The sequence below is a fragment of the Ochotona curzoniae genome, unplaced genomic scaffold (genome assembly GCF_017591425.1).
Source record: "Ochotona curzoniae isolate NIBS_2020 unplaced genomic scaffold, NIBS_Ocur_1.0 contig_2235, whole genome shotgun sequence".
Lineage (NCBI taxonomy): Eukaryota > Metazoa > Chordata > Mammalia > Lagomorpha > Ochotonidae > Ochotona > Ochotona curzoniae.
In genome coordinates this window covers 1,763,787-1,791,555 of record NW_024465384.1, presented here as the reverse complement: position 1 = coordinate 1,791,555, position 27,769 = coordinate 1,763,787, and the positions used below count along the sequence as shown (strand labels likewise).

General features: G+C 54.2%; 1 protein-coding gene across 2 annotated transcripts; it reads right to left on the bottom strand.

Annotated features, from left to right (window-relative positions):
* Nucleotides 1–5: 5 nt before the first annotated feature.
* SLC6A13 (solute carrier family 6 member 13) lies at nt 6–26,949 on the bottom strand. Of its 2 annotated transcripts, XM_040972204.1 has the most exons (15): nt 26,913–26,949; nt 23,420–23,626; nt 18,083–18,217; nt 16,199–16,339; nt 10,522–10,606; nt 9,845–9,977; nt 8,935–9,069; nt 6,626–6,729; nt 5,131–5,255; nt 3,354–3,466; nt 2,865–3,002; nt 2,094–2,196; nt 1,590–1,690; nt 376–546; nt 6–161 (listed from the first exon to the last, which is right to left on the bottom strand). In XM_040972204.1, the coding sequence occupies exons 2-15, from the start codon at nt 23,619–23,621 to the stop codon at nt 39–41; spliced, it is 1,809 nt and encodes a 602-aa protein (XP_040828138.1). In that variant the 5' UTR covers nt 23,622–23,626; nt 26,913–26,949; the 3' UTR covers nt 6–38. The 2 variants fall into 2 exon arrangements, with proteins under 2 accessions (XP_040828138.1, XP_040828139.1); XM_040972205.1 differs by lacking the exons at nt 16,199–16,339; nt 18,083–18,217.
* Between the last annotated feature and the right edge of the window lie 820 nt (nt 26,950–27,769).

Sequence of the window (27,769 nt, the reverse complement as noted above, 5' to 3'; positions counted from 1 at the left end):
ACACACACACACTCACTCACAGCCAGGGGCCCCTGCCCCTAGCACTGACACTCCAACTCTGTGAGTTTAAGAAGTGATGTCCTGGGCACAGCAGAGGCAGGGGCTCCTGCTTGGTTCCGCTGGGCCAGGTCCTCAGCTGGGCACACGAGCTGGCGGAGTCTCTACAGAGAGGGAATGAGATGGTGGGAGTGGACAGCTGTCGCATGGTGTGGGGCTGTCCACATCGCTGGGGTATGCCCACCTCCCCTCATCCCCAAACCCACTGCCTGACTGAGACTTCCAGACACCCACCCTGTCTCTCCCTGGGGACTCCCCACCCAGGCCAGGCTTACTGCCCCACCCTCACCCCTGCATTGTGGGACCCCTAGCTCCCACCTCTCTCAAGGGGCCCTTGAGGGTGCTGAGTTTGTACAGGCCCCAGGCTGGAATGCAGACCATGGACGAGAGGGCCAGGAGCCAGCCCAGGGCGTCGCCCCACCAAGGGTAAGTGTACTTCTTGTTGTAGGTCAGGGGCTTGTACTTGATCAAGGAGAAAAGGAAGGTGCCCTGGGGGTGGTAGGGGAGCAAAGGACACAGGAGATGAGGACCCCTTGCCCTCTGCAACGCTCCACCCTCCCCCGCTGCCCCAGAAGTATTTCCAAGCCACCCCAGGACCCTGTGCCCCCACCAGCTCCTGGAAGGCCCCAACGCGGGGCTGGCTCCCCAGTAAGGCTGAGAGAGCTTTGAGACACTTGCCTTCTGCAGTAGCACGATTTGGGGCTGGGGGTGCCTCAAGGATGGGATCCGCCTCCCTCTGTCCCTCCCCCACCTATGTAGCAACCACAGGGTGGAAAGATCCAGAACAAGGGGTGGATGGGCATTTGAACCGAGGCTTAAATACCAGTTGGGATGCCCGCAGCCTGAGTTGGAGAGGACCCTGAGTGCAGGTCTCAGCTCAGCTTGCAATCCCAGGTTCCTGTAACGGGCTCTGGGAGGCAGCCGGTGATGGCTCAGTGCTTGGGTCCCTGCTCCCCACACGGGAGCCCCACGGCCATGGCTGGCATTCGGGAAGTGAATGAGATGTCACTGTGTCTCTCATTCTCATCCCCTGAGCTATGCAGTGGAAGGATGTCCGCCACATTCAAGCCCCATCATTGTGAGACGCATCCTCCCCGCTGTACCATTGTGCACGGCCAGAGGCGGGGCTCCTCTGGACCCACAGAGAAGTCACCTGCACTGACCGTGGGGTTGCCGTGACGAGGCGACAGGTCCCTGCATGGCGGCACATCACCAGCACCCAGCTGCAGAGGCTGCTGCCATTGCCCTCCCAACACTGAGCCTCGGGATTCAGTCCACACCTCCCTGCCACAGGCACACATGGCTGGTGCAGGGCCCCCGTGTCTGCGCTGGACCTCGCTTTACTGTCTATGAAATGGGAAGGGAGACTGGTGCTGGCTGTGGCTTGCGGCTTTCCAGTCTCCAACACGAGCCTAAGAGTTCTCCCCCTGATGAAAGGACCCTGGAGAGCTGAGGGTGTCTCTACGCTCCTGCCTCCCCGCCAGCTGGCCTAGCTGTGCCCCTAACCGCCACCACCCCAAAGATGCTCTCACCGTGCACACAGCCGGGGTAAAGAAGAGCCAACAGTATTTGACAAGCGGCCATGGCCGGTACCCGATCATATCCTGTATGTTGTTGTAGAAGCGCCCAGCTCCTACCCCAGAGAAAAGAAAGGGCTTAAGCCAGAAGCCACACAGATGTACATATTTGTCTCCTGTTTGCTGCAGGGGCAGAGCCCTGCCCTGCCATCCCCGGACACAAACAGCAGCTGGCAAAACTGGGTTACCACTGGGCAGCGATCTCCTGCCCACCAGGCTCATGGTAAGGTGGAAGGGTGTGGCTCGGACAGAGCCAGGGGCAACTCTAGCCAGGAGCTCCATGTGGGTGGCAGGGCCCTGAGTGTACACAGCCAGAGCCACTAGCCGCCACCCCCCGAATGGATTCTTAAATTTGTTGGGGGAGGGACACGGTCCCGAGGAAAGGTGGGGTGTTGGTTTGCAGAGCCCGAGGCAGAGGACAGTTCCAGGGTGGGGGGCCTGCGGGGAGGGGTCACTCACCATAGACCCAAGCCACGCAGATGGACTCAAAGATGGCCACGAAGAGCAGGCACATACCGCTGGCCGCATAGTAGTCAAAGAGCTGAAATACGTACATGCCGCCCTGGACAGGGCACAGCCGCTCTCAGGGGCTTGGTCTGGGGGTGCCCCCCTCACCCTGGTCCCCCCAAACACACACACACACACACAGAGCCTCACACCAGGGCAGCGGGTTCACAGAGCAAGGCTGGGGAAATCAACTAAGACACAACCAAGAGAACTTTGAGTCTGTGAGCCATAGCGCAGCAAGCAGGTGTAAAAGAGCATCCAGGGGCTTGCTGTGGTGTGGAAGGTCCACAAATGCCCACTGGTACCGTGCAGACAGCCCGAGAAAGGCTTGGGACCAGTCGTCATGGGTGTCACAGAATGGCCAACTCCATCCACCCCTTCCTCCTTCGAGGTACCATGCAGAACTGCCACCCCCCCACACACCTACCCACCGTCTCTGCCAGGCTCCCCTCGCACCAGAGCTGAACTGGCTACCTGGGCAGTCCTGGGATCTCACAGGAAAGGTTGCAGACCCCCCCCCCCACTTCATGCATGCCCCACCCAACATCCCTCCACACCTTCTCCCTTAGCACGAAGGACCACCGCCCACCGACCCAGAGCAAGGATGCGCTTATTCTGCCCTTTCTGTGGCAGGGGAAGAGGGGAGCCCACTCGGGTGGTGGGGAGCCAGGGGACAGGCAGCCCCCGGCCACTCAGCTCCCACGGCAGCCTCCTAGCCCTCACCTCCGTGAGCATGAGCAGGCCAGCAAGGAAGGAGAGGATGGACACGGCCAGGATGAGCAGCTCCCTCCGGTTCTTCTTGCGGAACACGTTGGGGTACATGTCCACCAGCGCTGTCACCAGGCTTTCTACACACACAAACTGGATGAGAGGGTGAGAGAAACGGAGGTAAAGAGAGCTCCCCCAAACGAGGCCAGGCGCCCAGCACTGGCCTTCAGTACCTGGGGCCAGCCCCACCAGCATCCTCTCCTCGCTACCACCAGTCCCACCCCACCCCGCAGAGTCTCCTCCAGGTCCCCACAAGATCATCTGCTCCTGACATCCAGCCAGTCCCATCTCCACTTCCTCCCCTCCCTTTGGAAGTCCCTTGCAAAACCAAGCTTAACCCCGCTCTGCCTCTCCCAGCACACCCCAGCCACACCCCAGCCTGAGACTGCACACAACACACACACACACACACACACACACACACACAGAGTCCCTTCCTGGTACCTGGCTGTCCAGTCCTAGGAGAACAACCATGAAGAAGAAGCAGCAGGCCCAGAGCGGAGAGAAGGGCAGCATCGCCACAGCCCGGGGATAGGCGATAAAAGCCAGGCCGGGCCCTGCAGCAGGGAACACAGAAACACACCCAGTGCCCAGGCCAGCTCCCGGCCGTCTGCAGGGCTGCCCAGTGTGAGGCCCTGAGTTAGCACAACCTGTTCCGAGTCCCTGCGAATCTGCACGCTTAGAGGAAGCAGGCAGTGAGTTGAAACACCCCAGCTCTTGGCTTCAGCCTGGCCTGGCCTGGCCCCAGCTCTCAGGGAAGGAGGGTCATCACTCTGTCCTCACTCTGTCCCCGTCTACCTCCCTTCATCTCTGGCCCTTCCTCTCTGCCTTTCAAATAAATTAAGCAGTGTTTTTTTTTTTTTAAGTGAAGTTACTGTCCTTTCTAATAAAAGTTGCCCAATCTTTGGCACAATGGCAAAGACAGAGACAGAGATAAGGATTGGTCTTGCTGAGCCTGGCGCGGTACCCTGGTGGCTAAAGTCTTCACCTTGCTTGCTTGCACTGGGATCCCATTTGAGTGCCGGTTCATGTCTCGGCGGCCCTGTTTCCCATCCAGCTCCCTGCCTGTGCCCTGGGAAAGCAGCAGAAGTTGGCACAAGTGCATCTACATGGGAGACTAGGAAGAAGCTCCTGGCTCCTGGCTTTAGCTCAACCAAGCCCTGGCCACTGCAGCCATTTGGGAAGTAAAGGAGTACATGGAAGACTTCTCTGTGTTTCTGACTTTCAAATAAATCAATCTGGGCCTGACACAATAGCCTAGTGGCTAAATCCTCGCCTTGCATGTGCTGGGATCCCATGTGGGCCCTGTTTCATGTCCTGGCTGCTCCACTTCCCATCCAACTCCCTGCTTGTGGCCTGTGAGGGTATTGGGGGACAGCTCAAGGCCTTGGGACCTTGCACCCACATGGGAGACCTGGAAGAAACTCCTGGCTCCTGTTTGGATCGTCTTAGTTCCGGCCGTTGTGGCCACTTGAGGAGTGAATCAGTGGATGGAAAATCTTTCTTTCTATATCTTTCTCTCTGTATATCTGACTTTCTGATAAATAAATAAATAAAATTTAAAATGATAGTAAATAAACAAATCTCTTTTAAGTGAACGAAGCTAGGAACAGATTATGTCAATATAGTAGTAGTTTATCATTTGCCTGTAAAATTGTGTGTGTGTGTGTGTGTGTGTGTGTGTGCGCGCGCGCACCCAACCAAAGGCAAGCAAATTATTTCTGAAAGAATAAACATGAGATTGGCAACACTGGTTGCCAAGAGCAGGAGGTCAGGCCTGGGAAGAAATCTGTTCATTGATACACCCAGCCCTTCTCTGGACCTGTTTAAACCCCAGCGACAGGCACTGCGCACAGCCAGCACGTGGCTTGCATCCCAGCTGCATGGCCAGCCCCAGCTTCCCACAGAAGCACACTGCGGGAGGTAGCAAGCATGGCTTGAATGCTTGGAAACCTGGATTGAGTCCCCAGCACATGTTGGGAGTGAACCAAGAAATGGAGTCTCATGCTCCCCTTCTTTTGCTTGCTCCCTCTCTCTCATTCTCACTCTCTCTCTCTATCTCTCCAAACAATAGGCTCAAATCGTACCTCCTGCTCCCAGTTCTAACCCATAGACGTGACTCCGGCTCTCCGAGCCTATAGCTGACAGTGGCAATGTCCACCAGGTTTCAGCTGTCACAGGCTTAGACTCTGCCATCCTGGGGCCCTCCCCTGCCGCTCACCTGATTCAGCCACCTCGGAAATGGGCACGCCCTGCTCCTGAGCCATGAAGCCCAGGATGGAGAAGATGGCGAAGCCGGCCACGAAGCTGGTGCCGCTGTTGAGAAGACAGAGGGCCAGGCAGTCCCTGGGGACCGGGGTTGGGGTGGGGTGAGTCAGCTCAGCTTGGTCCCCAAATTCAGGTGCATAATATACAATAGGAACTTTCTTTTTTTCGATAAAATTGACTTCCATTCCTTGAGTATGAAGGAGGTCAGCAGGAGGGAATGATGGGAAGAGGCTATCAAGGGGGGTTCAGGAGGTTTACAAAGATGCTTCCTAATTGGGGAGAGGAGGGAACAGGTGGCCTAGCAGTGAGACCCCTGACCACCGAGTGCATGCACGACCCAGTCAGAATGCACAGGTTCAAGTCCCAGTGATGCTCCAGATCCCAGCCTCCTGCCAATGCAGACTCTGGGAGGCGGCAGTGACAGCCCAAGGACATGGGTTTGTGCCCTACCCACGTGGGAGGCCTAGATAGAGTTCCCAAAATGCTGGCTTCAGCCCAGGCAGCCTAGGCAGCTGCAGGCATTGAGTGAAGCAACAGACAGGAGGCGTGTGTGTGTGTGTGTGTCTTCCTAACCCTCAAATAAGTCAGTACAGATTGTAGAAGATGGTTGTAGGGAATGACATGAAGAGAGAAACTCATGGTGATGGAAGAAGGTTTCCACAGGATGCATTTGTCCAGGAACTTTCTGAAGACTCCCCACATTCGGGGACTTCAAAAATGCTTGTACTGAAACCAATGAATTTTTTCACTCCAGGTTCCACGTAGGAGGGCAGGCAGATAGGGGTGCAGGCTGAGTGCCTGCAGGGGTGCAGGCTCAGTGGCTGTAGGGGTGAGGGCTGAGTGCCTGCAGGGGTGTGGGCTCAGTGGCTGTAGGGGTGAGGGCTGAGTGCCTGCAGGGGTGCGGGCTCAGTGGCTGTAGGGGTGAGGGCTGGGTGCCTGCAGGAGTGTGGGCTCAGTGGCTGTAGGGGTGAGGGCTGAGTACCTGCAGGGGTGCAGGCTCAGTGGCTGTAGGGGTGAGGGCTGAGTGCCTGCATGGGTGTGGGCTCAGTGGCTGTAGGGGTGAGGGCTGAGTGCCTGCAGGGGTGCGGGCTCAGTGGCTGTAGGGGTGAGGGCTGGGTGCCTGCAGGAGTGTGGGCTCAGTGGCTGTAGGGGTGAGGGCTGAGTGCCTGCAGGGGTGCGGGCTCAGTGGCTGTAGGGGTGCTATGGCATGCTTGCCTCTAGTCCAGAACCACTTACTTCCCCCCAGCAAGCCAACTAATCCAGAATCCCACCACGCTGGGGTGTTCCTGGCCAGGGCTGGCTGTGGTCTCTGGGAGAACCAAGACCATCCCACCCTTCCGGAAGGAGGATCCCTGCACCCTACACAAGTTGCAATTGGATCCTGGTAAGCCTTGGGTAAAGGCTACTGTGGTATGGAGGGGTTGGGGGAGCCTGTGCCCAGTGCCTACCGGTAGCAGTTGTTGTGGAACTTGTTGTAGCTGCCCAGGGCCGTCAGGCAGCCTAGACAGATGGCAAAGGAGAAGAAGATCTGAGTGCCTGCGTCCATCCACACCTACAAAGGAAAAGAGGCGGGAATTCAGAGACTGCCAGGCCCTTTCTGGGCCTCCAGGGGAGGGTGCAGGCTGTTCTTAGTCTGGGCCTCCACCTTGGGGGCACCCAGCACGCCCTGCTCCCAGGTCCCCTGCTTGGAGCTTCTTTGTCACTGCAAGGATACAACCCGCAGCAGGTGATCAGAGAAAATGACAGTGTGCCTAATTTCATCTGATCTCGGAAGCTAAGCAGGGTCGGGCATGTTTAGTACTTGGATGGGAGACAAAAGGACCTGAGGCACAGGTGTCCAGAGGGGTGGGACAGGGCCCTGGGGCATGGCCACGTCTGCTGGAAAGGCCCTGAGTTCGGCCCCATTTCTTGGGCCGTGTGGCCATTGCGGAAAAAAAAAAATCGAGACCCAGCAGACAGCCAGGCCCTTTACATCCAAGGCCCCCACATCTCAGAACCCTCTGGAAACCAGGAAGTCACACCCAGGCCGCAGGAAGCCATGAGGATGAGCAGAAACGCATATGCAAAGGCTTTGTTCTCCTCGGGGGTTGGGGGATGACCTGTGACGGCTGTTATCTCAGCTGGCCACCCCAGACCACATGCATGCACACATGGCGATCTCCACGGAACAGCTACAACAACAATCTAAGGAGAGCAACCCCAAAGCCTCCTACCCAGCAGCCCTAGAACCCTGCAGGAGATGGACCCTGGGGCTGCAGACCCTCTCCGGGCCCCTCACACACACCCTGGCCCCCCCACCCCCGCCTCCAGGGAGGTGAGCACCACCAAGACAAGCGTTCCTTGCCTCCGGTCCGTCCCTTCCCATCTTTCCCTGTATGCGGAGCCCCTGCCATCACTCTGCCCTCGCGGGTAGGCACAGACTCAGTAGGTAATCCTGGCCTTTGGAAGAATCAGAGGAGGAGGAATCACGACTTGACTGTCCACTCAACTATGGATGGGGGTGGAGGGAGCGAGATGGGACAGTGGGAGACTGACCAGGGTGCAGCTGGGAGGAGAGGGAGATGAGATAAGGCCACAGCAGGGCTGCAAGTTCAGAGCCCCCTCTCAGGGAGTTTGGCAAGGCCAGTGCTCAGCCCAGCTGCTGCCCGGCAGGCCTGCTGAGCCAGGGGTGGGCGGGGGGGGGGAGGCAGAACAGGGTCAGAGGGCAGGCTGAAAGGATGTGCAAGGGGAGCAGGCTGTTTTGTTCCCCTCCAGAGGCAGGGCAGACCTCTGATGTGTCTGTGGCTGGGGCAGGAGAGTGACCAAGAGAGGGAGACACGCAAGCCCAGAGGACAGTGCGTGGAAGGAGGAGACCTGCGGCTCCATGGAGGCAGAAGTCTTGGGTGATTAGCCGGCATTTTGGCATTTTCTCCCAAGTGCCAGGCAGCATTAGCTGGAAGCCTCATACCTCCCAGGGAGAGCCAGCTAGTCACTTCAGGCTCTGAAGAGCAAGGACATGATGCCCTACAGGTGGCACAGATGACGCTGTCCTCCCTGACCACAAGGGCCTCCCCCCAAACACCCTGCCCGCCCCATCCCTCTCTCTCCCCCCAGCTGCACACCAAGGCCTTCCACCTGCTGCCTGCAGCTGGCCATGGTCGGAAGGCAGCATCCTGGGATGTGCACTAAAAGGGTCCTTATCCCCTGCCTTCGAGGCCTCCCTCCCTTCTACTGTCCCCCGACCCCCCCTGCTTTCTACCCACTATTTTGCTTTTCCAGATAAGCCACAGGGCTTAGGATTCATAAAAGAGCGCTTTGCTTGGCAGAGGCTGGGGCTGGGGCTTGCTGTTCTGTGCAGGAAGAAAGTTGTCACTCCCTCCCCAAGTCCCCGCCCCAGGGTCCTGCCCACTGCTCGGGGGGCCCTGCAATCTGGTTCCAACCCCAGTGCCCTGTATGGAAATGAGAACAGACAGCTGATGGGAAACCTAACGCCAGCCCAGCTGGCTTGGGGGCCACAGAAGCAGGCACAGAGGGGGCAGAGGGTGCCAGGTGGGGGTGCAGCCAAAAAAGGAAGCTGGGTAGGATGCAAGGAAGCAAAGAAATGAACAAGTCAGGAAGCTGGAGGGGGACCCTGCAGTGCCTACAAGAAAGGGGGTTCGCGACAGGCTTGCAGCCCCCGAGGAACATCCCTCAGGCCCCCTGAGTTCCCTGGCAGTTGGGAGTCGAGAAGGGCCCTTAGCCCTGCCCCGGGATCCTCTTGAGCAGACTCAAGTCTCACCTGGGGGTCCCACAGGCGGGTGAGGTTTGGGTACAGGTAAAACTGAATTCCTTGGGCCGCTCCAGGCAGTGTGACCCCACGAATCAGCAGGACCACCAGCATGAGGTAAGGGAATGTGGCTGTGAAGTACACCACCTGGCCGAAAACAGATGAGAGACGAGGTAGCCGCTTGCCGACCCAGTACCGGCCACAGGGACCAGGGACAGAGCCAGGAGCCAGTCAAGGACACAGTTCTCCTGCCCCTGTCCACCACCCCCCCAGCCACAGCCTTCTCCCTCCCCGTCTCTCCCCGCTGGCTGGAGGTCCCTGCCCTCTCCCCTTGAAGCACACACAGCGAATCTGTGTCAAGTGCACGGCCACAGGTGTCCTCCCAGCAGCACTGCCTGGAGTGATGGCAGGGGCTGTCACGCGAGGTCTCTGCGGAGCCCAGCCCCAAGAAGAGCTGTCACCCCATGTGTCCTCCAGCAAAGTGTCCCCCAAGTATCCCCCTGAGATGGTTGAGATGAGTTCTGCAGGTTAGGCTAGGCCCCAGAGTCGCACAGCTTGGTGGGCCTGACAGGGTGGAGCCTTAATCCCCTCCCAGCGGCTGGGAGGCGGGGCCAGCGGGCTGTTCTGAGGTCACGAGGGGCTGCCCCTTGGAAGGCCATTGGTTAGAAAAGCCTGAGAGGCAGGCCCAGCTGCTTGCTGGCTGGGATGTGATCCCTTCTCTGCCCATAGCCACCTGCCCATCCACCCCTCTGCAGAAGCCTGCCCCAGAGGGCCACCCGCCAGTCCGAAACTGCCAGTCACCGCAGCTGTGAGCCAAGCAGCCCTGCTTGGGCTCGTGCCATGCCCATGAAAAGTTGATGGACATAGTAGGGGACTCCCAAGTGACAGCCCCCCGGGGAGGGCAGGGACTGCCCACACAGACCTTGCCTGTGGACTTGACACCCTTCCAGATGCAGAAGTAGCAGATGACCCAGGCGAGCAGGAGGCACAGGGCCAGCTCCCAGCGCACAGCCCCCAGGTGCTGGATGCCATCGGAGATCTTCAGGACCCTCCTCCTGCGGAGAGAGGCCGAGGGCGCAGCTGCACTCCGGGTTCACCCGTAGAACTAGCTCGCTTCATTCAAATCCACAAGGCCCAGCTTCTCCCAAAGATGCCAACTAGGAACTTTCCCAGTCAGGGCTGCTGTGAGCCCGACTTCCCCTGGGGATGCAAGTGCGACTACAGGCTTTCTCAGCCAAGGTATCAAGATGCTTTGTTGTTAGGGACCGTGTCCTGGGTGAGAGTCAGAGCCGGGTGCAGAGGAGGGTGGTCGGGGCCGTAGCTGCAGCTGCCTGTACGCTTGCAGGGGGCTGAGCACAGGGGTGAGACTTCAGCCAGAGAAGATTCACAAAATCTCCTCCCCGCTCCTTTGCTCCATCAGAACCCAGGCCGGCATTGAAATAGGCGCAACAGGAAGACCCGCTCAGGTAACAGCAAAGCAGGAATGGCCACTTTCCCTCGCTGTGCAAGTGAGAGTGGTCTCCACGTGCAGCCTGCCCCGCGCCCTCCCGTGGAACACGCAGCCCACAGACAAAGGGTGAACGAAGGACTCTCACATACTCCCAGAACTCGATGACCGGGGAGGTGGCGTTCTCAGAGGTGACATTCAGGGAGCCGTTCGCCTTCTGGAACTCCACACAATGCTCTACCCGGAGTCCCAGGGCAGGGAGAAAGAGAAAGGTCAGCAGTGTACATTCAGCCTGGCGGCGGGGAGTTGGGGGTAGGGCTCTCGGGGCAACGGGAAATAAGGAGTCAAGAAAGAAGTGCAGGCTCACTTTGCCCACCCAAAACATCCCTGTGGGAGCCAGTGCCGTAGCATAGTAGGTTAAACCTCTGTCTGTGGTGTCAGCATCCCATATAAGCACCAGTTCGAGTCCCAGCTGTTCCACTTCCGATCCGGCTCCCTGCTACTGCGCCTGAGTAAGCAGTGGAGCATGGCCCAGGCCCTTGGGATCCTGCGTGCACGAGGGAGACCAGGAGGAACCTCCAGGCACCAGGCTTCAGAGCCGCTTGACTCTTGGGGAGTGAATGAGCAGATGGAAGATCTCTCTGTCTCTGTGCCTTTCAAATAAATAAAGAAAGAAGCCCTGCCCGGCCCACTCTCTCCCCCAGGCCTCCACGTGTGGGTCTCTAAGTGCCTGAGTATGTAACAGCACAGTTGCGTGCCATTAGGAAAGCGATTCCACAAAGCACTTGCTTCAGAATACATACAAACCTATGGGCCATCGTCCTGCAGAAAGCCATGACCTTGGAGAGAGAGTAAGAATGCCTTCCAGGGACCAGGGCAGAAAGCTCTGGCTAGGAGCCAGCATTGTGGCCTCCTGTGATGCTGGCATCCCATATGGGCACCAGTCCAAGGGCTGGCTGCTTCACTTCTTATCCAGCTCCCTGCTAACGCGCCTGGGAAAGCAGCGGAGGACGGCCCAAGTTTTTAGCAATGTGGCTCCCTCCCCCTATAGTGGGTGGAGTTCCAGGCTCCAGAGAGTGAACCAGTGAATAAAGGATATTTCTCTCTCTCTCTCTTCCTCTATGTGTGTGTGACTTTCAGAATAAATAAATAAATTTTGAAAAAGGAAACGGAGCCCAAGGCAGTAGCCTAGTGGCTAAAGTTCTCGCCTTGCATGTGCTGGGATCCCATATGGGTGCCAGTTCATATCCCAACTGCTCCATTTCCCATCCAGCTCGCTGCTTGTGGCATGGAAAAGCATGAAAGGATGGTTCAAAGCCTTGGGACCCTGCACCCAGATGGGACACCAGGAAGAAGCTCCTGGGTCCAGGCTTTGGATAAGCTCAGCTTCAGCCATTGTGGCCACTTGGGGAGTGAATCAACGGAGAGAAGATCTTTGTCTCTCCTTCTCTCTGTAAAAATTTGCCTTTCCTAGAAAAAGAAATAAATATTTAAAAACAAACAAACAAACAAAAAGGCCAGACGCAGTAGCCTAGTGGCTAAAGTCCTCCTTGCCTTGCATGCACCGGGATCCCGTATGGATGCCGGTTCTAATCCTGGCAGCCTCGCTTCCCTCTGTAAAAATCTGCTTTTCCAATAAAAATAAATAAATCTTAAAAAAAAAAGGCGGGGTGGGGGAATAGCCCACCACAGCTTGTTAATGACCCAATGTCAGCTAGACTGTAACCTGTTCTACCATCCCAATTCCCGGGATCAGACCTTGTATGTTTCTACCACTGCACCTTTTGCCTCTGTTTCCCGACTCAAGGCTCTCCCCCCGCCTCCCAGGCAAGCTCCACACAGCAGCCAGAGTGACTTCAATGAATCTTAAGTCACTTTTCATCCCTCCCCAGCTCAACTCACACACAAAGCTAGAAGGGTCCCAGGCATCTTCCAGCCCTCTTCAATCAACCCCACTGGACCCCCCGGCTCCACCTCTTGGTCCCCCTGCTGCTCTGGGCACTCTGCAGTCCCAGGGTTCCCCAGGGTCTTGGCATGGACAGGGCTGGCCCCCATCTCAGGTCAGCCAAGTCAGGTTGCTATGTATCTTGCTGCTTTGGAAATTACACCCTCACACCCACTCTTACCATTCCCGCACCAGAAAGAAAGCAAAGCAAAAGGGAAGGGAAGGGAAGGGAAGGGAAGGGAAGGGAAGGGAAGGGAAGGGAAGGGAAGGGAAGGGAAGGGAAGGGAAGGGAAGGGAAGGGAAGGGAAGGGAAGGGAAGGGAAGGGAAGGGAAGGGAAGGGAAGGGAAGGGAAGGGAAGGGAAGGGAAGGGAAGGGAAGGGAAGGGAAGGGAAGGGAAGGGAAGGGAAGGGAAGGGAAGGGAAGGGAAGGGAAGGGAAGGGAAGGGAAGGGAAGGGAAGGGAAGGGAAGGGAAGGGAAGGGAAGGGAAGGGAAGGAAACTATCCTGCTGTATTGCACTTTCCTCTCTAGCACTTCTTGTTCGCCGTGCAGCTCCTGCCATCGGGACAGGCCTAGGAATGCAGGGATGTCTGAGCTCTGTCTATCCTCAGGGATGCAATCGGCGCCTGCGGGGAGCACAGCCTGTCACCATCTGATCGAGATTCAGCCCCCAGACGCATGCCCGACTTTACACTGCAAAGTCCTAAGTTAAGACGAGCAGGTGAGGACTCCACTGATGCCTTTGTGGTGATGCCTGTAGGAAGGGCTGGGAGTGAGGAGGTCAGAGCGGAGCCCGTGATGGAATCCTGCGGAATCTCCGGGTTATCCCGCACCCTGGACAGTCACACACCTTCACCTCTTCCCCGGTGATGCCGCGCACTACCTCACCACTACCAGCTCCGGGTCTCTTGCTGTGGCACTGTCATCGCTGACCTTGGCACAGCTCAGCAGGTGCCCACTGAGGGCAGAGCCAGAGGGGCATTGTTACCACATCCTGGCAGGATGCAACATCCCCTCTCCAAGATGCCAGGATGGTCTCCCTTGGGTGATCCCAGAAACCCACAGGCAGACAGGCCCCACGGTACCCAGAAGCAGGTGCTGCAGGCCACAGGAAATTAACAACTTTGATTCAGGCAGAATGCAGCTGAGATCTGGAGGGAAGCCTGGCTGTCAAGATCAATTCCAGGGCATATGGGTGGGAGAGAGGGAGAGGGAGGGAGAGAGATAGGGAAGAGGAGGGGAGGGAGGGGGGAGAGAGAGTGGGAGGGGAATAGGGAAGGGAGGGAGGGAGAGAGGAAGGAGAGGAAGAGAGGGGAGGGATGGAGAAGAGAGGAGAGGGGAGGGGAGGGAAGGAAAAAGGAGAAGAAAGGAAAGAAAAGAAAGGAAGGAAGGAAGAAAGGAAAGAAGGAAAGAGAACATAAGAATACATATACACATGCATGCAAGGGTGCTTCAAAATCTTCATGAAAAAATATAATTAAAATGAGTTTATTTGGGTGCAAAGAAAATTTGAAAGCCATGCATAGGAGGGAATCTCCAAAAAAGTTCAAAGAAAATGTATATTATGAAAAAGTATGTGGTCCTACAGCTCAGTGGCTAAAATCCTCACCTTGCAACCACTGGGATTCCCCATGGGCACCAATTCATGTACTAGCTGCTCCACTTCCCATCCAGCTCCCTGCCTGTAGCCTGGGAAAGCAGCCGAAGGTGCCCCAAAGCCTTGGGACCCTGCACCCTTGTGAGAGACCTGGAAGAAGCTGGAAGAAGCTCCTGGCTCCTAGCTTCAGATCAGCTCAGCTCCAGCCGTTACTGGGAGCTGAGTGAACTAGTGGATGGAAGATCTTTCTCTGTGTCTCTCCTTCTCTCAGTAAATCTGCCTTTTCAATAAAAATAAATAAGCATTTCTTAAGAAGAAAAAAATCATGCATGGATTTCAAGATCTTTGCGCCAAAATAAATAGATATTCTTTGCTTCTATTGCCATGAACTTTCTGAAATATTCTCAGATCTAAAAAATTGTAAAGGAGTTGGAAGGCAGGCTGTGAAGCCTTGATGCATTCGGCACGTGTTTCCAAGTGCTTCTAAGAGAGACAGCACCGTTCTCAGGGTGACAGATGAAGAAATAATGACTCTCAAGACTGTCCACCCTTGAGATCTTACCAAGATGAGGGAGGTGGATTCCAAGTCAGTAAGCAGACAGGAAGCCAGGGAATGGTGTGGTAGGGCCATGGGTCACTGTAGACACTGACCCATTTAAGAAGAAATCAATGACATCTTGTCAGGATCTCAATTTAAAAAGGGCAGGGAGGAAAAAAGGGGCTTGGGAGGCGGCGGGAAGGCAGGGAGATGGAGGATGACAGAGCCTGACCAGGAAATGCCTGAAGGGGAGCTTGGAGAACGAAATGCCAAGACAGGTCCTGGTGAGCCAAGAGGACTTGCCAGAACCCCAACCATCAAGAGGAAAGATCTCTGTGCCACTCCTGGCACACTTACCAGAACAAGAACTTATTGGAACAAGAAAGAAGTAACTGTGATTAGCGCAACTTCCAAAAGAGGGCCTTCACAGCCAGGCTCTGAAAGATATGGCCACAGGAGGATAGGACACAGCACTGAGAGTGCAAACAGCTCTGTGCCAACTGCTCTCCCACTGCCCCGTCTGCGGGGGGAGCCACCAGTCATCCATGGCCACTTGCATGCGAGTGTGTAAATTTGGCTCTTCTCACAAGCCGGCCATGTCACTAGTGTTCTATAGCGTCAATTGCAGCCATGTAGGCCACGTGGACAACGCTTCCCGCAACACAAGCATGTGGACAGCGCTGTCCTAGGTGTTGTTGTGGTTGTCACTTTCCACGTATTCAGTTTGGTTGTTCTGTCGCCTTAGAAGGCTTGTGCAATCATAGAAGCGCAGGTCAGATTCACTGAGGCCATAAATTCCCTAATGAAGCCCAGAAAGTTAAGCTTGAAAGATCTAAAATGGTTTTGGAAAGAAGAGAAATCATTAAAGAAACAAATAGCATATACATCCATCAAACTAGCCACGCTTCACACAGAAAAAGATAGCTAGACTACATTTTCAAAAATCAGTTCTGTTGACATAATACATGAATAAGACGTTTCCATTAAGTCTGCGATGCAGACACACACATGGAGCTGTCATCCTCTGGTTCCTTTCCCAAACGCCCACAGTGGCCAGGGCTCGGTCGAGTCAAACCGGGAATCTCAAACTCATTCCATGCCTTCCGTGTGGGTAGGTGGGCACTACTTGAATCATCACTGCTCTTTCCCAGGCTGTGCCTTAGCAAGAAGGTGATGGAGCCGGGACTGAAGGCAGCAGCTTAACCACTAGGCCCAACATCCACCCATGGGTCTTATTTTTTTTTTTAATTAATGTGTTTATTTAAAGGCAGAACTACAGAGAAAGAGAAAGAATGATTTTCCTTCTGCTAGTCACTCTCCAAATTTCCCTGTTAGCCAGGGCTAGGCTCGGCCTAAGCACAGGAACCTACAACTCCATCGGCATCTTCCACATGGGTGCAGAGTCCCAAGCACTTGGGCCATCTTCTGCTGTTTTCCCAAGCACATTAGTAGGAAGCTGGATTGAAACTGGAGCAGCTGGGACTCGAGCCACCACCTATGTGGCATATGGCCATTGCAAGTGATGGTTTAGCCCACTGAATCATAACATTGGTCTCTAGATCTATATTTTATGATGCAAGTTCTTCATGATCAACTTGGCCAATTCCTAGTGGGTGCTGATATGGCCATTGGGTTGCCTGGGACGTAGGGACAATCCCACTTCTGGTTAATGTGGTGGTGGTGGTGTGCATGGTGGTGGGGGTGGTGGGGGAGACGTAGACCCTCTGACAACCTTCTGGTGACAACCTCACCTGTATTCCACTCATGGTGACAGCTTCCCCAGGGGAGGTCGACAGTGAAGCTGCTGAAGAGGTAGAAGAGGGCCCAAGCCAGGACGATGATGTAGTAGATGTTGAGGAGGATGACAATCATCTGGGAGGCATAGCCGATGCCTGTGATGGGGGAACTGCAGGACTGAGCAGGGAGCCCAGACGGGCTTCACACACCCTGCCCTGCCCAGGGTAGGAGAAGCTGCCCTCCACCTGGGCAAACTGGCCAGAGGTTGTGCTTCTGCTCCAGCCTCTGCCAGCCCACTGCAGGTCACGACGGCGGGGAGGCTTCCCGCTGCTGTCCCACAGCCCCTATGTCCTGCACAGCTTCCAGCGACCTCCAAAACTTTCAGGTGCCAGAAGTGCTGGCTCCCCACTTGCTATACTCTGAGACAGGAAAGCACAAACCGAGAGCGGCAACTAGCAATTCACACGGGACTCCAGAGCTTCCAAGGAGCACCACACAAAACCACAGCGAGACATCCAAACCTCCGGATCATGCTTACAAATTCTCCCATACAGAGGTTTCTGATGACAGCCATTGAGAGACAATGAGAACATCCCAGATGGGCTCATACTAAAGGCTACTCTGAAGGTTCCTGGGGGACCCCAGTGTGCTGGGGTCTCTGGAAGAATACAGATTAGGTGCACTGCTTCCGCCTGAGTGAGGCTGTCTGTGGATGAGGTACTTCCATGGGACACCTTGAGCCACAGCATCAACTTGTTACTCTTGGATCCATAACCTGGGTACTCACTGGATCCAGGCATTCTAATCTTAGGAATTTTTCTCAACAAAATCCTTGCAAAAAGTTGGGGGTTGCTATCTGCACAAACAGACACAAGGGCAGAATACAATAATTTTACAAAATAAATGAAAAATAGACAAGAAAATCCCAAACGGAGAACTGTTCATTTTGCTGGATCACCTTGAGAAGAATTTGTGTAACCGATAGAAAATAAAGAACTCAGCAAACTGAGCAAAAAGAAAACATCTTCTATACTAATAGTTACAGAAACTCTGAGGAAAAAATATTGAAATAAACTACACACACACACATACACACAAAATGGAAAAACTCAATTATCCTTCAATGTGTAAAGGGTTAACGATGGGACAGCTACTCTGGGCAAACTGCTCAGGGAAGAGAAGGAATGAGCAATAACTACCCAGCCCAGGAGGTTCAATGGGCTTTGAGAGCATGGCTTGCAAGGAAGGGAGAGCTAACCTCGCAAAGCCACACCCTGCATGACTCTATCACTGTATGTCTCTCAGAGTGACAAACCAACAGACAGAATGCCTCCGTAATTTCCAGAAGTCAGCCGTGGGGGAAGTCTGACCACAATGGTGGCTGCAGAGTATTGTCTGACATGGACCAATCTCTGACTTCACAGTGGAGGTGGTTATCCGAACACACCGCTGTAACATTATCACCACATGCACACACGTCAAATGCGTGGAAAACCAGCGAGAGCTCAGGGCATCTGCGGACAGTGGCAGCGTGGACTTCTGGGCCTCGCTGTTGCGCTGTCGCTGTGTGAGATGTTGTCATTGGGGAAAGCTGACGGCAGTCACTCAGGACCTCTCGTTGTCATCCCCGCGACATCGTTCAGCCAAACAAGAGTTTGTTTAAAGGAAACCACATACGCATACAGACAGGTTCCAAGGTTACATGCCTATTTAAATTTTCTTTACCTGTTGGTTTTGAAGTAAATATAAGAAAACACCCCTATGGCTCCTCCATGCTCTGATGGGCCGGGTGGCCAGCCTGGTGCTCAGCCCGCACACGGAGACGCCCAGGCCTCCCAAGACCTCACACCCGCTGCTCGTGGTGGGCAGGTCCTGGAGCCAGGCACAGTTTTACTTACCCTCAAAGATGGGACAGATCTTCCTCCAGGCTGTGATGCCACCCTGGCTGGTGTACTGGCCCAGCGCTGTCTCCAAGAGGAAGACGGGAATGCCACAGGTGAAGAGGAAGATGAGGTAGGGGATGAAGAAGGCGCCTGTGGGCAGAAGGAAGGTGATATCCTCCTCGTGGTCCACGTTCCTCTTCTCCCATGACCACCCCACCCTGCACCCCTGTCCGTGCCAGGAGAAAGAATGTGCGGACCTGTGGGAGACAACCTGTGCCCAAAAGTCTCTCCAGGGAGCAACCAGGGATACCACGTGACCAGGGAGCAGAATGTCCTCCACCAACCCAGGCCTGCAACATGCTGCGCATCAGCCTACACGGTATAACCTGAGCAGCATCCTTGAAGCCCCCTGACCCCCATGGAATGACTGTGCCTAACATCAGGCAGGGACATTCAGCAGGCTGGCTGCAGAACCCCTCTTTAGGAACCTTTCCACTTCTGTCCTCATGACCACTGGTCAACATGAAGCTGAGGATGGCCAAAGTACTGGTCCTGTCTCTGCTGGCAGCCTCCATGTGCTGGACAGGGGAGCTTGTGGGAAGTATACCAGAGGACAGAGAGGGACCCCTGGGAGAGTCCCCTCCAGCTTCCAGCTGGGGCAAGTCGGGACATGTGGATAAAGGAACGAACTGGGGTGAGATGAGGGCCCATGCAAAAACAGAGAGGTAACGAGACTCACATAGCCTCACCCACCCATTGGACAGCAATGTTCAGAGGCCCTGGGCATGGGCTAGAACACGCCGCAGGTCATTTCCTCAGTAGGCCAGAATCCTTCCGTTCCACCCTCACAAAGCAGGAGATGCAGAAGGACCAACTGGCTTCAGCAGTCCCAGACACAACCCAAGCATCTTGGCAGCCACAAAACCACCCAGCCTCCAGGTTGGCATCCATCCCAAAAGCACTGGGAAAACCAGGAAAGTGGGCAATGTGACAGGTGCATAAAGCAAAGGTGACACACACGCACACCACGCAACATGATTCAATCATCAAGAAATGAGATCCTGTGATTTACAGCAACACGCGTGGCACAGTCCTGCGTGTTCTTATTCCTATGCAGAAGCTGAAAGGGTTGATTTCATAGAGGTGGAAAGTGTAATAGTGGTTGCTCAAGGGAAGGAAAGCTGAACAGAGGGACAGTACAGAGGTGGGCACACAGACAAGGCCGAGTGTAGCAAGTTAAGCTGCTGCTCAGGCCTACAGGAGTGCCAGCTTGAGTTCGGTTGCTCTGCTTTCAGTCCTGCCTCCTGTTCATGCATTTTGGGAAACAACATATGATGGGTCATATAGACTCTTGTTGAGCCCCTGTGCCTGCTTGGGAGACCCAGAAGAAGCTCCTGGTTACTGGCTTCGGATTGTCTCAGGACCAGTCCAGCTCTGGCTGCAGCAGCCATCTGGGGAGTGTAACAGCAAATGAAAAATCAACTCACTCTTTCTTTCTTTCTTTCTTTCTTTCTTTCTTTCTTTCTTTCTTTCTTTCTTTCTTTCTTTCTTTCTTTCTTTCTTTCTTTCTTTCTTTCTTTCTTTGTTTCTCTCTCTCTTTCCTTCCTTCCTTCCTTCCTTTCTTTCTTTATCTCTGTCTCACCTCTTTCTGTAACTTTGCCTTTCAAATAAAAAGAATAAATCTTTAAATAAGTCTTGTGTTAATAAACTATGCATGAAGTTTTCAAAGTTCATAGAAATGTTTGTTATGAATACTTATACATGCATTGCAAATTTTTTCGCACCAAAAGAAACTTATCTTTTAATTCAGTTTCCAGTGAACTTTTTGTGTGCCAAGTGGTGCCCCCATTTCAGTTACTGAGGCACAGACCTCTTCAGGTCTTCACTGTCCAAACCTTTAGCTTGCTGTCTACACATCCACAATTCCACTCCAGCTCTCGAATTAAAGCACTAAGGGAGCCCTTGGGCACCCTGAGGGTGAATAAATCAAGATCAGAAATAATTTCAGCCTCGTCCATCACTAAATTAATCCAAGACTTGGCGAACAAGAGGGAACAATTAGGGAGAAGAAGACCCTGTGGCTGAAAGGAAGAAAGGCAACTGAGAGCGCCACGCATTCCAGAAAGGAGGAGCAACGGGCCTGGGCTCAAGCCCTTCCCCATGTGCGTGACCTGATTTTTCCCAACAAACTTAGTGAATGTTTAACTGCAGCAGATCCTCTTTTCCTCTGACTCTCAGCATCTGGGCCACCTGTCAGAGCAGACAAAGTCCACAGCTGCCAGGAGGTCCTATTGCCCCTAGAAGTGTGGGAGGGATACATGGATGTGCCCAGATACACACCAGGCACAGTCCTGGGTAGCTTCTCGGTCAGTCACTGTCATCCAAGGACAATCAGGACAGCACATGGTGTTCCAATTGCCTGGGCCCCTGTGTCACCCAACTTCTGAAAATTCTAACAGATGCTGACATTTCCCCTTCAGAGCTATAGGCCAGCTCTTGAAGGGGCATGCCCTGTGGTGTCTGAGGCAAAGAAGTGACCATCTACATGAGGGACACCTCAGTGAGCAGCCAAGAAGCAGTACTAGCAGTGGGCGTGGAGGGAGGTGATCAGCCATCAACACATCTTTGGAGTGTTCCCTCTCTGCTGGGGCCATCACAGGCAGATGGGCACCTAATGTCCTGGGTGGCATGAACCCTCTTGCCATGGCAACCCTGAGTGCCCTCTCCCCTCCCAACAACCATCCAGGACTAAGGTAAGCTTGGCTGCCACCACCTTCTCTTACCCACAGTACTGCTCTCTACTCCCCACCACCACCACCAAGATGCCCACAGCTCAGAGGCCCGGCTGTGATGCCTCTCGCTGTGGCCTCCAGTCCCACATAGCCCAGGTGCCAAGGAGCACAAGGCCACAGGCAGGGAGCCAAAGAGGTTCTCACTCCTGAACGTAGTGCCTGAGGCCTGTTGTTGAGGTGGGCAAGAAGGAGTCTGAGGGTGCTTCCTGCTCTCTGCTTCTACCCTTGCTCTTTCATTATCTGCTGTCTGCGCAGCAGTCAGACACAGGGACCCACTGCTGCTCAAAAGCCCACTCTCCCTTTACAAGCTGCCTCAGTAAAAACTGACATCTTCCAAGGGCCCATGATGCTCTGCCCTATTGGCCCACAACTCCTCCAGCCCATTTTCTCCTGGAACCTCATCTTCTGCTCACTGCACCTGCTGCAGGCTCCTCCAGACTCTGTTCCTTTGCCCACCACACTGACCCTTTCTGCCTCCTGGCAAGTTTTCTCTGGCACCTGCCCCTATGCCCATGTGGGAGACCTAGAGGATGCTCCTGGCTCCTGGCTCCAGATCAGACTCAGCTTCAACTATTTTAGCCATTTGAGAATTGAACCAGTGTATGCAAAATCTAGAAGATAGATAGATAGATAGATAGATAGATAGATAGATAGATAGATAGATAGATAGATAGAAGAAAGATACCTTATGCAGGTGAAGTAAATCTGCCTTTCAAATTAAAAAGGTGGAGGCAGGTGGCTGAATCCCAGGACTCCCAAGGATGCCTTGACTATAGGCTACCAACTGGGATGAACATGCTGGAAGGTATGTCCTGCCCATGCAGAGAAAGGCCATGGCAGCCATCCAGCTGCCTCCACCTTCCCGCCCAGCATCCACATGAAACACCAAGGGCCACAGGCTTGCCTTTCTGCTTCTGCACTTTGCGTGCCAGCTGCCATCAAACATCCCTGCTCACACTCACCCCTTGCCAGCGGCATAGCCTGAACCCAAATGCTACTGGACAGATCCAGCGGTGTGGACCCCACATCCCTGGCCACTACTCCCTCTCCAGCGCCCTCTTCAGGTCAGCCATGTGTCTTACTCCCATCTCTTGGTGCCATTCCTAATTCCCAGGCCAACCTTTACCCAATTCCAAAGAGGCTTGGGCAAAGCTGCTCACTCCTTAATCCTTCTGCCACGTGAGAGGCTAAGCCGGTCACTGGGTTCCTGAGCCATGGTTCCAGTGGCCCTGCTTCCACCCCCAGCCTCCTGCGAACGCCTCAAGCCAGCCACAGCCTCTACCTACGCCCCTAATGTGAGCGTGATCTGGCCTGAATTCCTCCACAAGCTCATGGAAAGTCCGGAGGAGAAAGCGGGAAGGCCTGCCCCCCTCTTCCCTCGCGACGTGGACAGAGCAAAGTCCTGTGATTCCAGGCCACTGGCCAGAAATTCCTGGGGAGGAAGGACACATTGGCCCATTCCCATCCCTTCTGGAAAAACACAGTCCCGGAGCCCATCTTCCACCGCCACTAACCTGGGAGCCAGACCCCATGGCCCAGAGAGTCTCTGTGATGACCCCTGACCCCACCTCCAGCCTGGGTTGTGTAACTGTCCCCCTTCGCGGTCAGCATGAGATGGCAGCATGAGAGTGTGGAGGTTCTCCCTCGCCTGCAAAAGGGCAGATGCTGCGTTTGGGGACCCTCCAATCCTTGCAGCCTCTGCAACTGCCCTTCTTGACGCTTCCCCAGGGACCTCCTCCTGTTTGCTGCTGCTGCCACCTGCCCTCTTGCTGCTGCAAAACTAGGCTTGCCCACCCACAAGGAGCTCTCCCTGAGTCACAGAGCAGCCAGACCTCTTGGGCACCTGGGAAACCCCCCAGGGCCTTCTGTCAACACTTTCTCTGACAAGTGAGGTCTTGGTAGCATAAGCAACCAGGGCTGTATGGGGCAGGAACAGAAAGCTAAGGTAGCAGTGATCGAGTGAAGAGGTACAGATGTACACATGTGTACACACACACACACACACACACACACACACACACTGTGTCTTTTTAAAGGAAGGGCCCTTGGGGTCAAAGTTCATCATCCTATCCTAGCAGGACAGTTGGATGAAGTGAGCCAGGAAAGGGGAGGAGAAGAGGCGAAGGCAGAGGAATCTGAAGACCACACAGCAGGCTGGTGCCAACACCACCACGCCCACTGCCGCTGTCCATTACACATCACACGTCCATCAGCTCCACCCCATTCTCACGATCTTGGAAAGCCACAGAGTCTCATCTTGATTCACTGGAGGAAAAAGCAAGGATTCTCATCCCAGCGTATGGAAAGCAGCCAAGTCTCCAAGAGCCTGGGAACCTGGCCGACACCAAACAGGCTGCGGGGGACAGCCTGAACCTGAACCCTGCTCCATCGGGTCCCGAGCCTGCTTCTGGTTTCCATGACATCATGCTCTAACAGAAAGAGCTCTCTGGAAGCCATGAGATTTTTCTCTCCCTGGATTCTTAATACTCTATGGAATATCTATGGGAACCCCAAGGGGCAGCCAGTACAGGGGTGCATGGGATGACGCAGCGGCTCTCACCTCCCCCGTTTTTGTAGCACAGATAAGGAAATCTCCAAACATTGCCTAAGCCAACGATCTCCCCAACCACAGACAGGACAAACTCCATCTTGTTGTTCCAGTGCTCCCGCTCCAGCGTGCTGTTTTCCTCCGCCTTTTCCATGACTGGACACATTGCTTTTGTCTCTCCATTCCTGGCTGTGCCTGAGACTGTGCTGTCCATCCCACCTGGAAAACAAGTAGGAGGCCGGGTTGCTTTGCTGCTGAACATCTCAGAAGGACAGCCTTCCCCTCGCCCCTCGGTCAAGCAGTCCCAATGGAACAGACGCACACACAGGGATACGGGCATGCCTTTCCCGGGACCTGCAGGCTTGTGGCCTCCAAGCATGTCGGACTGGGGAGGGCTGAGTCTCAGCCACTGAGAAAATGCTGTCCTGGCCTGCCTCGGGAAGGAAGTGCTGCTGCGAGGGCACACCTGCCTGTGGCTGCACAGGTTCTCTTGCCCTGGTTCTGTGGGCGTGGATGGATCAGCAGAGCCCCGTGGGTTATCTGGGTTGCCTGCCACCTCGCAGCCAGCATCATGTGTAGAACTAGCAAGTGTTTCCATTCCTTTACTCTGTATACTCCAGTGCAATAACAAGACTGGATGCAATCTCACCATGATTAATGAGGTCCTGCCTGGTGACCTAGCAAGCTAATCCTTTGCCTGCGGAACAGGCAACTAATACATGGGTGCCAGTTCGAGTCTTGGCTGCTCCACTTCCGATCTAGCTCCCTACTTATGACCTGGGAAAGCAGCAGAAGCTGGCCCAAGTCCTTGAGCTCCTGCAACCATGTGGAAGACCTGGAAGAAGCTCTTCACTACAGCCGTTGTAGCCACCTAGGTAGTGAACCAGCAGATGGAAGCTCTCTCTGTCTCGCCTTCTCTCTCTGGAAATCTTCTTTTCAAACAAAAATAAACCAAGTCACTGATATCCCCTATGGTGAAGTTACCATAAAGGAGCATTTGTGACTGAGGGTAAGGATTTGCCACTAAGGCCATTCGTTATTTCTAATAATGAATAACGAATATTTTGAATAACTTATTAGAAAGTACATGAATGTCCAACCATGCTAGGTAAGGTGGTGGGCGTTTGATACAGCAGTGTTAACGCCCTGTTTGAGTGCCTTGGGTTCAAGTCCAGTCTCCACCCCAGCGCCCTGGAAACACACCCGAGGCAGGCAATGGGGCATGGCTCAGCTGATTGGATCCCTGCCGTCCACGTAGAAGGTCTGGAGTGAGCTCTGGTCTCCTGCCTTGAACCTGGCCCAGCCCAGTCAGTTGTGTGTGGGGCACTCGGGGAGTGAACCAGCAGAGGAACAACCTCTCCGGGTATTCTTCCCTTTCTCAAATAAGAAAATGTGTAACCATTTTCAATGGTAGCTAGGCTAATAAATCATGACACCCATAACCCTTGGACTGTTATATAATCATTTAAAACCATGCCTGTGGAAAGCCATATTGTGAAATAAAAGGCTGTCCACAGTATACGAAGGGAAAGCATCACGTGGGATATGATTATGCTTGACAACTATTTTACAAAGGGTACACACCCCAGGGTTCCTCTCTTAACGGTTGGATTATGGAACCATTTTGCTTATCTGTGCATTCTACAACTCCCTCAAAGAATGTGCTTTACTTGAGTAATAGGAAAAGTCTTTTTTTAAAAAAAAAAAAATGTCACGATAGCCTAGTGGCTAAAGTCCTCGCCTTGAATGCGCCCAGATCCCATATGGATGTGGGTTCTAATCTCGGCAGCCCCGCTTCCCATCCAGCTCCCTGCTTTTGGCCTGGGACAGCAGTCCAGGACGGCCCAAAGCCTTGGGACCCTGTACCCGTGTGGGAGACGCGGAAGAAGCTCGTGGCTCCTGGCTTTGGATTGGCTCAGCTCCAGCCGCTGTGCTCACTTGGGGAGTGAATCATCGGATGGGAGAGCTTCCTCTCTGTCTCTCCTCCTCTCTGTATATCTGATTTGCAATAAAAATAAATAAATCTTTAACATCAAGGACAAAAAAAATAATAAAAACATTTCCAAGGGAATGAACATGGTCACACGAGACCAGAGACTGAGCAGGTGATATGATCTGTGCAGGGACTCCCTCCACTTCCCTCCTGTGCCACCAGGGAAGACAGGAGTGGGGGGGACAAGGGGCTCCTTTTCTCTGTTGCTGATGGCATACACTGAAAGTCACAACAGCACAAAAGCGAGAGAGCCGCCACTCTGCACTTCGTGAACTCAGTATTTGGTACGTGATGCTCACAGCCACCCTGAGATCGCAGTCCTGCTACCACGGCTTCCAGAGGAAGGAAACCAGCTGCTAGTCAGAGCGACTCTACAAGGTGCCTGTTGCCAAAGGGCTGGTAAATTGCACAGCCGGGACCTGAGCCTATTCAGCCCCACTGTTCTTTCAGCCACATCCCTTCCATGCCACTGGCGCCCAGGGTCATCACGTATCTCCTGTAAGCATCTTCCAAAGATGTCCCCCACCCCACCCCGACCAGGGGACACAGAAGCCCCTTCTGGCCTCCTCCATTGCTCCTTGCCCACCAAGCGATCCAGAGAGAAGTCAGCCTGCCCTGAATGCCTTTGCTTAGCTCACACACTCGGGCTCAGGCTATGGAGACCATGTATGGGGGAAACAGAAGTCAGAGATTCCACAAGGTTCCCCAATGGCTCCCCCATGCTTTTGGGGGGGCTGGGGGGTGGTTTAAGCTCCCACGTAGGCTCCAAGCCACCATCCCCACCGTACAGGCGACACCCAGTAATGGGTCCTAGCCTCACTCTGCTGCCTGACTCTCTCCAGCTCTGAGCCGTGCTCCCCTCCTCCTGTCGAACCTAAGAGATGTTAACCTGGGTTCCAACCCCGAGTTTTGGTCTCATACCCCTGCCTGACTTCGGGGAAGTTAATGAGTAACACTGACCCTTGGTTGGCTCAGAAGTAGGCACAAGAGAATTTGCTTGACAATGGGATTAGATGAGGTCAATAAGGAAACTCCAACAAGTACATGAAAAATGGATTCAACAGGTGCATCCAGGCTCGCGCTAACACTGAAAATCCAGCCCACTTTTGTTTTTGTTTTCCTTCAGAGCCCTCCCATGAACTTTCAGAGGATCCCTTGTTTAGTGCACTGACAGGCACTTAAATATTTGGTTTTCTTTCAGTTCTGCCCAAGAGTCAGTTGTGGTCCTCTCTCACCAAGAAAGCCTTGCTGTTCTTGGAATTCAACATGCTTCCTATTTATCTAGAGCTCTCTGGCTGCAAGTCACACTGCCCCATAAGTCATCAGCCACCTGTGCTTCCGAAGTCAGGAAAATAGCTTGCAGACTCCGCCCAGGCACACCTAAGTGTCAGATGATTAAAGCCTTCTTTGGCTGTTAGTTCCTCGGATCCCACCAACCTGCAGTCAGACTCAGAAACAGAGAGAGAGAGAGAGAGAGCACACGCAGGCGCAAGAGAAGAAAACTTTCCGCACCTTACAAAAGTGGTTGCCGGAGGTCCAGTCCGAGGAGCGTTGTCCAAGGGGGCAGGGGCAGGCCCTGGCTATTTAAAGTGTGGTTCCCTCACGCCTCTGTGCCACTTGTAATTTGAAACCTGGCCCAGCCCACATTCCGCTCTCAGGCCTCCCCCCTCCCCTCAGACCCCTCCCCTCTGCCATCAATCAACCCAGCCTGGGGACTGTGTGCACACCCCAGCTGAGTGTGTGAGTGTGTGCCGGGACAGCTGGGCCCCTTCCATGTGAGCTTGCGGACAGCACAGGCTCTCTTCTCTGCAGGCCATCGCTCTTCCCGTGGGGTGACCTCATGATATAGTGGCTGTTACGACACTATATCAGCTCCAAGACACCTCATTTTGGAAGGATGGAATTGTGGCAGCATGGGGAAAGGGGCGCACCTACATGAAAGATCTAGAAGAACTCCTGGTTTCTGGCTTCAGATTACATCAACTCTGGCCGTTGCAGCCATTTGGGGAGTGAACCAGCAAATGAAAAATCTCTCTCTGTTCGTCTCTCCTCTCTCTGTAAAATCTGCCTTTCAAATGAAAATAAATGAATCTTTAAAGAAAAAGATTGATTGGTAAGGCAGAGCAATGAAGAGAGAGCAACAGAGAGCTCTTCCACCTGCTGATTCACTCCCCACATGGCCACAGCAGCTAGGGCTGGGTCAAGAACGCCATGCATGTCTCCCATGTGGCTGGCAGGGGCCCAAGTGCTTGAGTTATCCTCCACTGCCTTCCCAGGTGCATTGGTAGAAAGATTGATCACAAGCAGACCACTTGGGACTCGAACCCGCATTCTGATATGGGATTGCCAGCATCACCAGCTGGTGACTT